Source organism: Thalassophryne amazonica, chromosome 23 (genome assembly GCF_902500255.1).
Source record: "Thalassophryne amazonica chromosome 23, fThaAma1.1, whole genome shotgun sequence".
Lineage (NCBI taxonomy): Eukaryota > Metazoa > Chordata > Actinopteri > Batrachoidiformes > Batrachoididae > Thalassophryne > Thalassophryne amazonica.
This window is the reverse complement of record NC_047125.1, coordinates 26763752-26776963: the sequence shown is the minus strand read 5'-3', so window position 1 is coordinate 26776963 and position 13212 is coordinate 26763752. Positions and strand designations below refer to the sequence as shown.

Below are 13212 nucleotides of genomic sequence, written 5' to 3'. Positions count from 1 at the left end.
GCGCCTCCAACTGGGATTGCCGCTGTCAGTCATACATGGGGGCAAAACGGTAGAATCCCCCTGGGAGGTGTGTTGAGTTGTCGAGCTGCCGTTTGCAGATGCGTTCCGGTCTTAGGCTGACCGAGGCCTCACCAATTCCAGCTCTGCTTCAGATCTGTCAGTCAGGACGGGAAGTTCTAAAAGAGAATTATATTTTAATCTGTCTTTTGTGGGAGGGACAGACTCTGGCCGTTAACACTGGACATTTTCTGGTGAATAAACTCATCAAAGTGAAACGGCAAACTCAGCTGTGCTGTCCGTGAAGCTTAGTGCGCCACTGAAACCAAATGACACATGAACAGAGTTTTAATGGCTCTTTGATACACTTTAGAAATTAACGGACTTGTCCCCAATTCTGGTTAGAGCTGCAAATGTTTATTTTCATGATCAAACATTTATGGTTTTTAGGAAACAGTTGGACAAAATTGACTGGCTTATTTAGATTCGTGTTTCAGGACATCTTACATCCTGAGCCCTGTTTCACAAAGCAGGCTTCATGAAAACTTAGTTGTATAAAGAAAACTCAGAACTAGAGCCCGACTGATATATCGTCCGGACAATATTATCGGTCGATATAAGCCCTTTTCAAAGTACTCACTATCGGCCGAAATTTTGCCGATAGAACGCCGATAATTTCTTATAAACAGAACAGTTACTGAAATAATGTTTGTGTCGGAAATGTAAAATGTCCTTGCACCGTTTGTCCAGTAGATGGAGCTCTGACTCCATTCAACTGAGAGCTGCTTACACCCCTGCTTAAATGTCTTCATCACCGGCCCCTGTAGTTCACCGTCACGCTGCACTGATCGGCTGACAAAAGCACAAGTAAGTTTATCAGGATCTATATCCTTATCCTGAACCTATAACTAAGTTGCAGCAACAAGAGGTACAAGATCAGATGTATTTCACAACTCTTTTTAAGGATATGTATTTCCTAATTTCACAAAGGTTGAATTCTTGATTGCATTTTTTGAACTTGAAAATTCTTCTCTGTTATAAAGTTAATATGAGGACAAAGCTTCAGCTTTTAGCTCATACCTTTTTGTTAAGGGTCCAAAAAAGAACATTCATTTAAAAAAAATATCGGCTGATTTATCGGCAAATCAGCCAATTTTTTGATTATTGGCATTTTTTCACCCAAATATCGTTATCAGCATCTGCCTCAAAAAATCCATATCAATCGGGCTCTAGTGTGCAGTATCCACTGCCACGGAAATATCCACAGTTTTGTACATACTTTTCTCTTTTTTATATACAATCTTTTACCATGTGTTGTACTTGTTACAATGACAATAAAGAATCTGAATCTTTTCATAACCCCCCCCCCCCCCCCCCCCCCAAATTTTGTGCTCCATCACAAAATAAATTTGTGATACCGTCATGAAATATTACATTTTCGTGACTGTATCATCAAACTACTATAATAAATCACTTTTCATGACTGTCACATTTTTGCCGTATTTTTGTCGTTGATCTGGCGTGTTAAAGTTCACCAGATTTAAAAGCATTTGTCCTCATTATATGACTTGACTTCAGGGTCCCATGATCCTTTGCACTGGTGGGGGTGGGGTTCCATTCCCATGGTGCCGTAGGGAGATTTGTTGCTTCCTTACAGACCTTGTGGAACAGGAATATCGACACATAATCTGGGTGTGATTTGTTGTGGGATTTGAATTAAAAATAAAATAAATGTATATAAACATAAGCTTATTTTTGAATGCCTTCAGTGACCACATTTTATGTTGGTTCGCTTTTTTTTTCCCCTCGTACGTAATGAGGGGTGACGCCATTTTTGTTATTTACAATGGGCATGTTGAACCGGACCCCCCCCCCCCACCTTCGCAAAGGATCATGGGTCCCTGAAAGACTAGTGTGTTGGTGATGATGGCATTTATTACACTCGTGCACAGCACTAGTACATAATCGAGAGCACAAACCAGAGTAAAATGACTTTCAACTCAGTTGAGTGACTCCACAGATTAAGTCAAAATGGATTAAAATCAAGTGAAATTACATTTTTGTTACACATCAGCAGGAATTTTTGAAACCACCATCATTGAACTGCTGTTTATTTTTCCTGTGATGAAAGACAAAAGTGATGACCTCAATGTTTTAGTGGCAATCTTAATGGAATCATGCGTGATTCCTGCTGCTTGACTTTCGTTTCCTTTCAAACTAACTGTGCAACCTGATTCAGAGAGTTTAGCGTAAACGGAGCCAAGACTACGGGACCAGGACAGCAAGGAGGTGGTGCAAGTACGGCGCCCCCAGGAGGATCTCGTATGGAAGCGTGTCAACAAACGCCAGTCATCTCACACATGCACACTGAGCATTATCGTCTGATATTCTAATTAGGACAACATCAAAACCCAAAAAGAAGTCCACCGGGTCCCAGCAGATTGTCTGTCTGTCCAACAGCCCTACCTTCACCGTGCACGAGCATGCACGTCACATCCACAGTGCAACAAACTTTTCAGGTCGTTTCAGCTCTGAAATCGTCTCGCCCTTCCAGTACTAGGGGAGCTACAACCACTATCTTTGCACTCAAGCCAGTTATCCAAGATGGCATCCAAGCCACCAAAATAGGGATTTTCACTTAAACACCAATGATTTATGTTATTATTAAGTCTATTGTTTGTTCCTACTTTGTATTTTAATGATAAGGTTATATTGACGGCCATTTTGGACGCCATTTTGAATCTTAAACCCATGAGTGAATTTAGTTTAGGCACAAATGAGTTTGCTGTGACCTGCAATGGTCTTCGCATTGGATCTCTGTGATATTTAAGTTGTTTATATGTTGTTTAAAGGTGTTTTATTAAAAAAAAAAAAAAAAAAACTATTTTGGTGGCCATCTTGAATAACTGGCTTAAGACCAGTTTTATTTTTGGGAACATCCTGATTGTGTTTTGGGGTCATCTAAGAAACCTAAAACAGTTGGTTTGGTTTAGTCCTGGGGGGCGGGGGGGGGGGGGGGGGTGTACAAAGATAGTGGTTGTACAGAGGATTAAAAAAAAGTCAAACTTTCAGCCAAGTGAAAGTGCTTTTATTTTGAAGGAGTAATTAAGAGTGCAGGTTTGAAAGATTCACAGGATGAAGTCTATCGGAGTGATGAGAATGGAAGTGCAGAGGAAAGAAGTTGGAGGTAGATGGATAGAATAAAGGAATAAATATTCAAAAGGCCTTAAATCAATATTACCATGAATATTAAAATGAAAAGCACTGCAGTTATTACACATTACAACTCAATTTATTGTTGAAGCATAAAACTGTATAAAGCAGTATGATGTTGGAGCTGCTTGAGGAAGAAAATGATTTACAATGTTTAAATGTGCCGTGATTCTTTGTTTAACTTTGTTATTATATATATATCTTTCTTTTTGTGGTTGTTTTGAAGGGCTGAACATGCTCCAGTCATTGTAATTAATTTAACCTTGTGTTTCTGTGGTAGCAGGTGTCCCACTGTCCCTCTGATTCAATCTGACCCACAGGGGGCGTCTTTCCTCTTGGAGGGAAGCCATTTCCTGGGGGACACGTGGACTGGCGGCCTCGCCAAGGACAGAATGTTGATTGTATTTTATCAGTTAGTGTTGTTTCAAACAGCCGCCTGGTGAAACATCACAATGTAACTTTTTCTATAATGCACAGAAACACACTTTAAAACATTGGTGAAATTACCGCTAGCTTTAACCCTAGCTTCATGTTAGCATTTTGGCAGTAATATAATTTGATTCACTTGTATTTGCTTAGGGAGGATCAGTTTATTTACTTCAGTACTCTTAAGTATTTCAAGTTGAGTTCAACTTTGTCGTGATTTGATACTTGCATGCAGTCATTGCCGCTATCATGCTAGCTTGTTGTGTCACGTTGACTAATTTGATCAAATCGACCAGAGTATAAACACCATAAGAATGATCCATTATGATTAGAGACAGTTTTGACACAAAAGTAGACCGTATTTGTCACGTTTTTAATATCCCATGATACTAAACTCTCTCAGTAATCGCGTTTCTGAGTCTACCCATTTTGGACAGCTTATTAATTTGAAAGAAAAGCTGTTTTGAAAAATTATCTCAAAAATTTCTAATAGGAATAACGCTCAACATAAATAATGCTAACAAAATACGTTTTAGCTATCAACATGGTAGTAGTACAAAACATTCAAAATAAGACCAGATTTGTGTGTTTTTAGTTTTTCTCATTTAGTAGTGTATATACATATCATGTGCTGGTGTTAGAGGGTAATTCAGAAAGAAGTGAAATTAATTAACTTGATATTTGGGTAGTGAGTGCGCTAGCTAGCCTAGCTCGGTTGCTGCAATGACTCGCCAATCCAGCTAACTCAACAAATTAACGTGTTGCCTGCTGTAAAACTGGCTTGCCATCATGGTGAAAGCAAAGAAATGATACTGTCGTGCACCACAAAACAAATTTACATGGAATCAAAAATAATTGGTTCAAAAATACACATTTTGTGTTTGACCTTCAATCCCCCCCCATTAACATCCTATAATACAGTCATGTTTTTCTTTTTTTCTTTACTGACATATTTTATTCTTTTAACATGTTCAGCCTCTTTGTCGATAATTATTTTTAACAATGTAGACTTTTTATTTTTTAGAATTTTCTTACAAACTGAAGTTTCTATGAAATTTGTCACATGACTGAGTTTCCACACCATCTGTTTGATGTAGATTTTGGTCCTTGCTGGATTCATGCTCGCCAATGAGCATCGGATTTATTCTGTTCCTCTACCTGTGACCTTTGACCTTCTCACTGCTGGTGTTTTGCAAAGCGTCTGATGTGAGACCTGAAGCTGATCCTGCTTTAAACGGAACAGATCATCCAAGACTGAAGTATAAAGGCAGAACACACTGTACATACAGAAAATCAGGCATCAATTCAGATTCATCTCCATTAAATCCGCTGCATACATTACAGAAAGTGGGAGGAGTTATAGAGCGGCGAAGACAGAAGGAGTCGGAGGATGGAAGAGGAGACTTTTATAGTGATGAGGTGGACGAGAGCCTGGAAGAAGGAAGACGCAAAGAAAAGCTAAATAACAGCAAAATCCAGCAGGAAAAACTCACTCACAGGTCAGTACGTTACTATTTTTATTACAGAATAGAAATAAATGTCTATTTTAAACATTCTTATCTTGATGTTAAAGCTTACACATGATTTTATTATGAAAAACCTTTAACTAAATGCAGTTTTTCATTCCCACCAACATAATAAATACAATTTGTTGTGAATATTTTTTTAACAGATTGTTATACATTTGCATTATATTATTAATACATTATTTTCTCAGTGTGAGTGAACATGCTTATAATATTTTATGCATTCTATATTTTATGTATGTTTATATTTTCCCCACATCTTTTAAATAAATTTTGGTCATTTGTTTCATTTTACTGAAAAGAAATTATAATAATGTTGCACGTTTTGATCATCAGTTCTAGATATTTGTATGAGCAGATGAGAAGTCAAACTGATCTAATTGTATACATGAAAACACAATGAAAACTATCAAACACTGTTTAATATAAACTTCACTTATTGTGTAGATTGGCATGTGAGAAAGTCTATAATTTTGATTATGCTATATTTTGATTTTTTTTCCCCCCGTTTATTAGTTTTTCAACAGAAATCAAGTCTCTAATGTCCAATTAGAGACTTATTTTTTTTCTCGTACATGCCAACAAAGATATCTGTCAATTACCACTAATAATAAATTGATTGTAAACGCCAAAGTAAATATAAAGTATCTCATTTGTTTCTTCTTGTTTTCTATATGATTTCACATAACAGTTATTTACTGATATAAAATTGGCAGGTGCTCCTAAAACGCATAGTTATTGCAAAAATTTAAAAGTACACAAACTGAATGTTACAAATATTTGTACCACTTAAAACTCACCCAGTGTTTGACCAATTAGAAAGAGGGATGGTTTAATTTGACCAGTCAGCTTGATGTACTGTTTCTGTTCCGACTACAGGATTAAGAGATGAGGACGAGTCCTGATACTGAGCAGGTACCGAGAGGATGTGACACGATACCATACAGTCTGGATTATACATGTCTGGTTCAGTTGGTAATTGACACAGTTTATATAGAAATATAATTGTGCTCTCAAAATCATCAATAATCCAAATGAGTAATTTGAGAAAACAAATGTTAAAATCTACTCATTTGAACTCACAATTTCATATGATTGGAGAACACTGGTTAATAAATCAAGATAGAACCACCAGAATCCTATAGCATATTATTTGAAGACCACAAATTAATAGTCTGGGAGGACAATTAAAAAAAAAAAAAAAAAAAAAAATGAGAGCAGGCATCAGTAATTTTAAAGGCTACATTAATAAATCCAGAGATCAGGGAATAGTGCATAGAAATTATTTACCCCACAATAACTGCCAGGTTAAATTTTTTATTATTATTATAAATTTTAGCTGTAGATTGTCATCTCCTAAAATATTTGTCAGCATGTTGATGCTTGTCCTTCAGCTGATCAGGTGTACGGCATCCGACTGCAGCTGCGAATGCTTCAAACCAGGACGTCGCCAGCTCAGGTCATGTGACCTCTGTGGTCACAGCTGGGTGGCACACGGTAAGACAAACGATAGGATTGTTATTTTGACAAAATCAACTTTTCATACTTGTAAATTTCATTGAAAACTAAATATTGGATTATAAAAACGAAACTACACAACACTTGTAACCTTTTCCTGCCTTTACCCAACACCCGGCAACACTTTTCAGCAGCAAAGTATCCAGATTTTGAGATAATTTCAACAGATTTTACTTGAAGTCAGTCACTAGCGATGCAAAAATATTTGCTTGACTAATTTGCACATTGAATTCAGTTTGAATTAACTTTGACCTGGGAATTTACACTGTCACCCAATCACAGTCCACCTCAACAATGCTGACCTTTGAGGCAACAAAAGCAAATGGCGTCCAAAATGGCAGCAGCAATCGTGTTAGCTAGCCAGGTCACAAAATCCATGTTTAGAAAAACCTCGCCCAGAGGATATAAACAATAGCATTTAGTACAAATATTCCCCCCAACACCCCCCTGAGCTAGCTTGTTTAGCCCGATGGCAACCAGTGTTCGCTAGCTTGTCTAACTGGGATGGTGACCGCAAAACAAGCTTTTAGTAAAATTCAGACCAACAAAAAAATGTATGTCCACCAGGATAACGCTTTTTTTAAAGGCCCTGCAAGAATAACAAAAGTATAAGATTAAGTTGAGGGAAACGTATTTGACCTAGCCTGACCAAAAATAAAACTAGTGTCCCCCCACTCAAGGCCAAAAAAAAAAAAAAGTTCGATATAGTCTGCACTCAACAAGCAACTGTTAACTTTAACTGTTAACATCTGGTGATTAAGCTACATAGCTAGCCTATATTGTTCCCTTTGCCACCAGCTAGCCTAGCTACTCAGCAGGTATAGTAATTTGCAGTCAGATACAGTTATGTTAATGAGTGGTTACTGAGAAATATTTATCAGACACCAAATCATGAATTGAGTAAATAGCTTGACTTCACGGTTGTGATGTTAGCCATTTGTGATTAGCATCACATTGAAGACACACAAGTTGAGACAGGACTTGCAAGAACTATGCCACCAAACTTCCAGTCCTCACAAAAAGGCTGCAGGTGTCCGTAAACACAAACATGTCACAAATGTCTTAAAAACGCTGTAATTTGGCACAAACGGCACAGGTACAGATGTGTACAGTCACTATGTGGTGACACAGAGTCAGGTGTCGTTGTCATCTCATCTCGGCAAGCATCTGGCGAGAACACGCAGCTGTCGAGTCATTTTTCCCGTAGAAAACAAACACATCTGTTCCTTCGACACACAGATGCCAGACGTTTACCGTTCAGATTCTACATCGTGGTCTGTTTGACAAGAGTCATTTTGAGTTGGTACTTACATTATAGTCGTGATAACTGGGCTAACGATACGCTTGCTTATCTTAGTTTCTGGGTTCTGTTAGTCAGTGCTCAGTTGTCTTTTTATATTTTTATTTTATATTCTGTATTTGCTTGCATATGTCATGTTATGTTTCACAAAGTAGTTTTAAAACTTCAAATCATTTTGCCTTCCAAACTGTATTTGCCTACCTTTTAACCATTTGTGCTATTCCATCCTTCCATCCATCGGGGGGTTGGAGCCTATCCCGGGGTACACGCAGGACAGGATGCCAGTCTGTCGCAGGGCCACAAACAGACAAACAAACACAGACACACCCACATGCACGCCTAAGGATAATTTAAAGATTCCAATCCACCTAACCCGCATGTCTTTGGACGTAGGTGGAAACCGGAGCACCCGGAGGAAACCCACGCAAACACAGGGAGAACATGCAAACTCCACACAGAAAGGCCATGGGAATTGAACCCTTGACCTTCTCGCTGTGAGGCAACAGTGCTAACCACTAATCCACCGTGCCACCTGCTAGTCCATTCATTTATTATTATTATTATTTTCTTGTTTGTGCCTTGTGATGTGGTCACATCTGCACCTAAGTTCTGTTTCGGTGAACTTTGACATTAAATTTTACATCAGGGCAAACAAGCTAACTTAATAAATAAAATTATATTGGATTGGATTATAAATGCTTCTAAAAACAACACAATGTAGCGATCAATTAGCTAAGGAGTGAAATTCACAAATATGTTCTTGAAATTTATTGTTATTGTTTGAGTAGTGACCAAGCTATATAACTAGCTAAGCGCACCAACCTTGCTAGCTTGGCTTAGTTAGCATTTAACTTGAAGAATGTCACACTTCAGCTTATTTGCGAGAAAACAAAATAGCTTCACAGTGTTTGTTCACACAGTAATGTCAGGTTACACATGGATTGTGATTTTTGTAGATAATGTTACTGTACTGTCTTGATTATTTGTGATTATTAGCTCCACATTGACAATGCTGTAGATGTTTATGGGCTACCGAGTTTACAGGTTTACTCATTTCTGTGGACTGCATGGACAAAATTATCATTGGCAATGCCAAGCCTGAACATGACTGAAGCAGGTATAATTATCAGTTTTATGTAACAATTTACATTGTTTTAAACATATAATATAAAGTGCCCTCTTCAAAATTTTAAACATGAAGTCAACACATAATAAAGATAAGGCTATTAACATTTCTGCTACTTTAACTTATTGGATGTATCCACGAGTGGCGACAAATGATGAGAAATATCAATTTTCATAGCTCTTGACAAGCTCCAGGTCCAACCTCCATCGAGCTGCAGCCCCGTGGAGGTGGCCCTGCCTGGCCTGGTGTTTGACCTAAGCTCCCTGGTCCTGTACGGGGCTCAGGCCATCCCCATTCGGCTCAAGATACTGCTGGACCGACTCTACAGCATCCTGACTCCAGAACAGGTGCCAACTGGATTGTCAATGGAAAAATGTCTGTCACAAAAAAAAAGAAAAAAAAAAAGCAAACAACTCTAATCATCTGGCACTTTTTATATTCTGTAGGTCAGCCACATACTACACACGTTGGGCTGGAGTTTGGGGGATTACGTCCGAGGATACATGTTGCAAGTAAACGCACACTTTCATGTCTGTCTAATGTTTTCCAGCGATTCTAATTTCTGATAAATAGGTTGGATTGATCTGCTACAACCATTTAGACCAGTGGCCTTAAACTGGTTCCAGCAAGGGTCCAAAGGGTTCAGGTTTTTATTTCACCAGCTGATTTCACAGTTTGACAGTATTTTAGAGTAAAGGGGAGGTGACATCACCTACTGATGTGGTTGGACCATCGATTTCTATTGAATCACTAGATAGAGGACCAGGATGATCCACTCATTCACTGGCTGTTGCCAGAGCGCCACCATCTTGGTTAGCATCTGACAACCAGGTATAAATAGAAATTGATGGCCATGATCAATGTTTTCAAGAGTTTCTCCATAAATTGACATTATCCGCGCTATTACTGTGGTGTTACATTTATTCAAACTCAGTCCCACATTTGTACAGACAGTATTTATCAAAACAAATACAGAAGAGTATCAGTCAATCCTTAATTAATTTCATTATGAAGTTAAGTTAAAGATGGGAAATAATCAGGGTGAAAGTAGAAGCTTCGCACGCTCTTATCATAATAAAAATATTAGTATTAAGGACTGCTCTTAACCCACCTGTGGCGCCGCTTTTACGGAGCGCTTCTCCACGAAAATTTCACATAAAATAAATAAATGAAACGGTGCGCCAGCCAGAGTCAAAGAAAGATTATTCAATCATTTCTGGACCAAGTTGAAAGAAATCTGAAAACACGTGTAATAGCGCTAAACAAGATGACGGCTGCCAACAGCTCATGGGCTGTATCCGCCATCTAGTGGATTAAATAGAAATCAATGGGTTGGACAAAATGAAACTACCCTTTTGGCCTGTCTGGAAACAGTTTGAAAAAACTGGTCTAGACAAACGATAACAATGAATGCATTCACATTTCTTTCTATTTCTAGCATCCTGGTGGGAAAGTGTTGGAATGCTGGTGGATGGTGACTTCTGAGGAAGAGTTTCTCATTCTCAAACAGTTCCTTCGCTTTGGCGAGACCCGGCCCATTGTTGAGTTGATGTCTCTGCAGAACCTGGACAACACCAACCACCTTCCTATAACAGAGCTCAACTCTGGACCAAAGAGCTGCCGCTTAGACATCAGCCAATTCATTGAATGGAACAGGGGAATGTTGGGAATGGTCAGGAATGCAGGAAGGGATTCACATCAAGTGGCCAGCATCTGTCAGTTTGAGAAGAACAGTCCAGGTGACCACAGCAGCACCACCCAACACTTTGGAAATTGTCAACGAGGAATGTCTTTGCTTTTCCCTTTTGACTTCCCAAACTCCCTTTTCCAGTGTTTGGATTTAGATTGTCCCATCAAGGTAATTTGATTAAAGTTCCAGACATAGGTCCAGTAGGGATATATTGACAAAAGAGTGACGACAACAGAAGTATCATCTGGTCTGACACTTTGTTTTCTTGTGCTCAGGATCACATATCTCCCGCTAAACAAATGCACCATCTACAAAAGCACAGTGGGATCAAAGATGGTGACAGACGCAGGCAGGAGCCGAATAATGGAAAACCGGCTTTTAAAATCAAGCCCGACCCTGATGAGCCAAACCCAGGCCAGACACTGTGGCAGCACAACCACCAACTCCACAATAGCCAAGGCTTTTCTCCTCAAAGGATGACCAAAGAGGAGACCTCATCATCACTGTTTCCTTCCCTGAATGCCACACTTCTCCTCCCTTCTACTGCTCTTAATCCTTCTCCTCCCAGTGCATCCCAGATGTCCCTCGCCACCTCCAGCTCCTCCTATCCCCTTCCATCCTTCTCCTCCTCCTTCCTTTGTCCTCTTTCCACCACTTCCTCTCCATCTGCACAATACCCTCTCTCTTCCTCCTCCTCTCCCTCAGTCCATCGTCTCCCGTCTTCCATCTGCTCTCTCCCCTCTCCCGCAGGAGGTCGGAAGGGGAGGGTCTGTTGCGGGGTTTGCGGGAAAAGCTTCTACGACAAAGGTACAACTTTGTTGTCTTACTCTTAATTCCGCCTTGTCAGTGCACCGCATCGGTTGGTATCAATAGGCTTCACTCAGAAACTGTGTTACACGCCAAACAGCATGATTGACACAGTCACAGACGACTAGTTGCATCTAAAAGCCAACATTTTCACATCTTCATTTCAATGAACACCAGAAGAAGATGATTTGTTGGACAACTGAGGAAATTCCAAGTTTATATGGGACCACTTTTCAACAAAATCCCAGACGTATGTCCATTGGCTGGGATTTCAAGAGTTTTGTTGCTTGTGACACAGTGATATTGGAACAATTGGTATACAACCATTTCAAAACCAGCTCATTACTGTCTCTAGTGGCCTGGACTCTGTGTAGTTTATTGAATTGTTTTGTACAATTATCTTTTTTTTTTTTTTTTACAAAATGTGGAATTGTGGTTTTTAAGTCCTTACTGATTAATTTTATATTGTAGTGTGGGAGATATCGTAGACAGCTTGATTGCTTCACCTTTAACAGTACTGTTGTTAGGCAACACCCAACCCATGGTGCTTTGATATGCTCTTGAGTCCATAGGTATTTAAACATACCCCCACAATATTTTAATTGTATTTTATTAATACCATTGACAGCATCATGTATTACATAACATTATATTGCATATGCATGTTCGAGGTGGATATGTACATCTGACTTTTATATATAAAGGATTTGTTTTTGGCATGGGCAATAAGTTCCAGCTCAGAAGTGACAAATACACAGCTGTTTACATGTCAGTTTTGTGTTTCTTGCAGGAACACTGAAAATCCACTACAATGCCGTTCACCTGAAGATCAAACACCGCTGCACAGTGGCCGGCTGCACCATGGTGTTCAGCTCGCTGCGCAGCCGAAACCGACACAGTGCCAACCCAAACCCGCGGCTGCACACTGGCACCAGCAAAGATGCACACACTTACAAACAGGCACACAGACACACACATGTCCATATGGATGCACATAGCGACACGCAGCCTGACACTCAGACACACATGGATGTGTGCAGGGATGGGAAACAGGAAGATGACATCACAATCACACGGCATCGGTGTCACTGTGGCGACAGCCATTTAAGTCATCATGCAAACCTTCAATATGTCTGCCAGCATGAGATGTGGTCTCCCTCATCTCCCCGTGGCCCCCTGAACTCTCCAGTGCAAGACTCCACCCACACTTCTGGCCTACAACACCAAGCCCCACCTTCTCCACTGTTGTCGGAAATTGGCGCAAACTTCTCTCAGGACGAAACTGAATGCAGGCTTCGCACCAATAAAACACCACCTGGCCCCGCGTCCATCACCTTAGCAACCCACATCAGCCTGTCCGAGTCTTCCAGTCCCTCTGATTATTTTGTCATAGAAGAAAAACTAGAGGAAGCTCATGGTAGCAACCCGCTAACCAACCAGCAGCCCCGATGTGAGTCAGGTGACACCGTGTTGAAGAAGAAGCCCAGGAAGTCCAGCATGCCAGTCAAAATAGACAGACAAAACATGGAGGTGGAGTCATGAAGAAAGTACATGTTGTCCACAGTTACTTTAAGGAAAAAAATTTTTTTTTTTTTTTTTTTGGTCAGGT

At 39.7% G+C, this 13212-nt stretch overlaps 1 protein-coding gene across 1 annotated transcript; it reads left to right on the top strand.

Moving 5' to 3' along the window:
• Positions 1–5976: 5976 nt before the first annotated feature.
• LOC117505419 (zinc finger protein basonuclin-1) lies at positions 5977–13180 on the top strand. The gene is made up of 8 exons (XM_034165064.1): positions 5977–6077; positions 6557–6659; positions 9284–9453; positions 9553–9618; positions 10545–10964; positions 11072–11603; positions 12394–12583; positions 12656–13180. Exons 1-8 carry the CDS (start codon positions 6051–6053, stop codon positions 13143–13145), a joined length of 1998 nt encoding a protein of 665 aa, XP_034020955.1. The 5' UTR covers positions 5977–6050; the 3' UTR covers positions 13146–13180.
• The last annotated feature ends 32 nt before the right edge of the window (positions 13181–13212 follow it).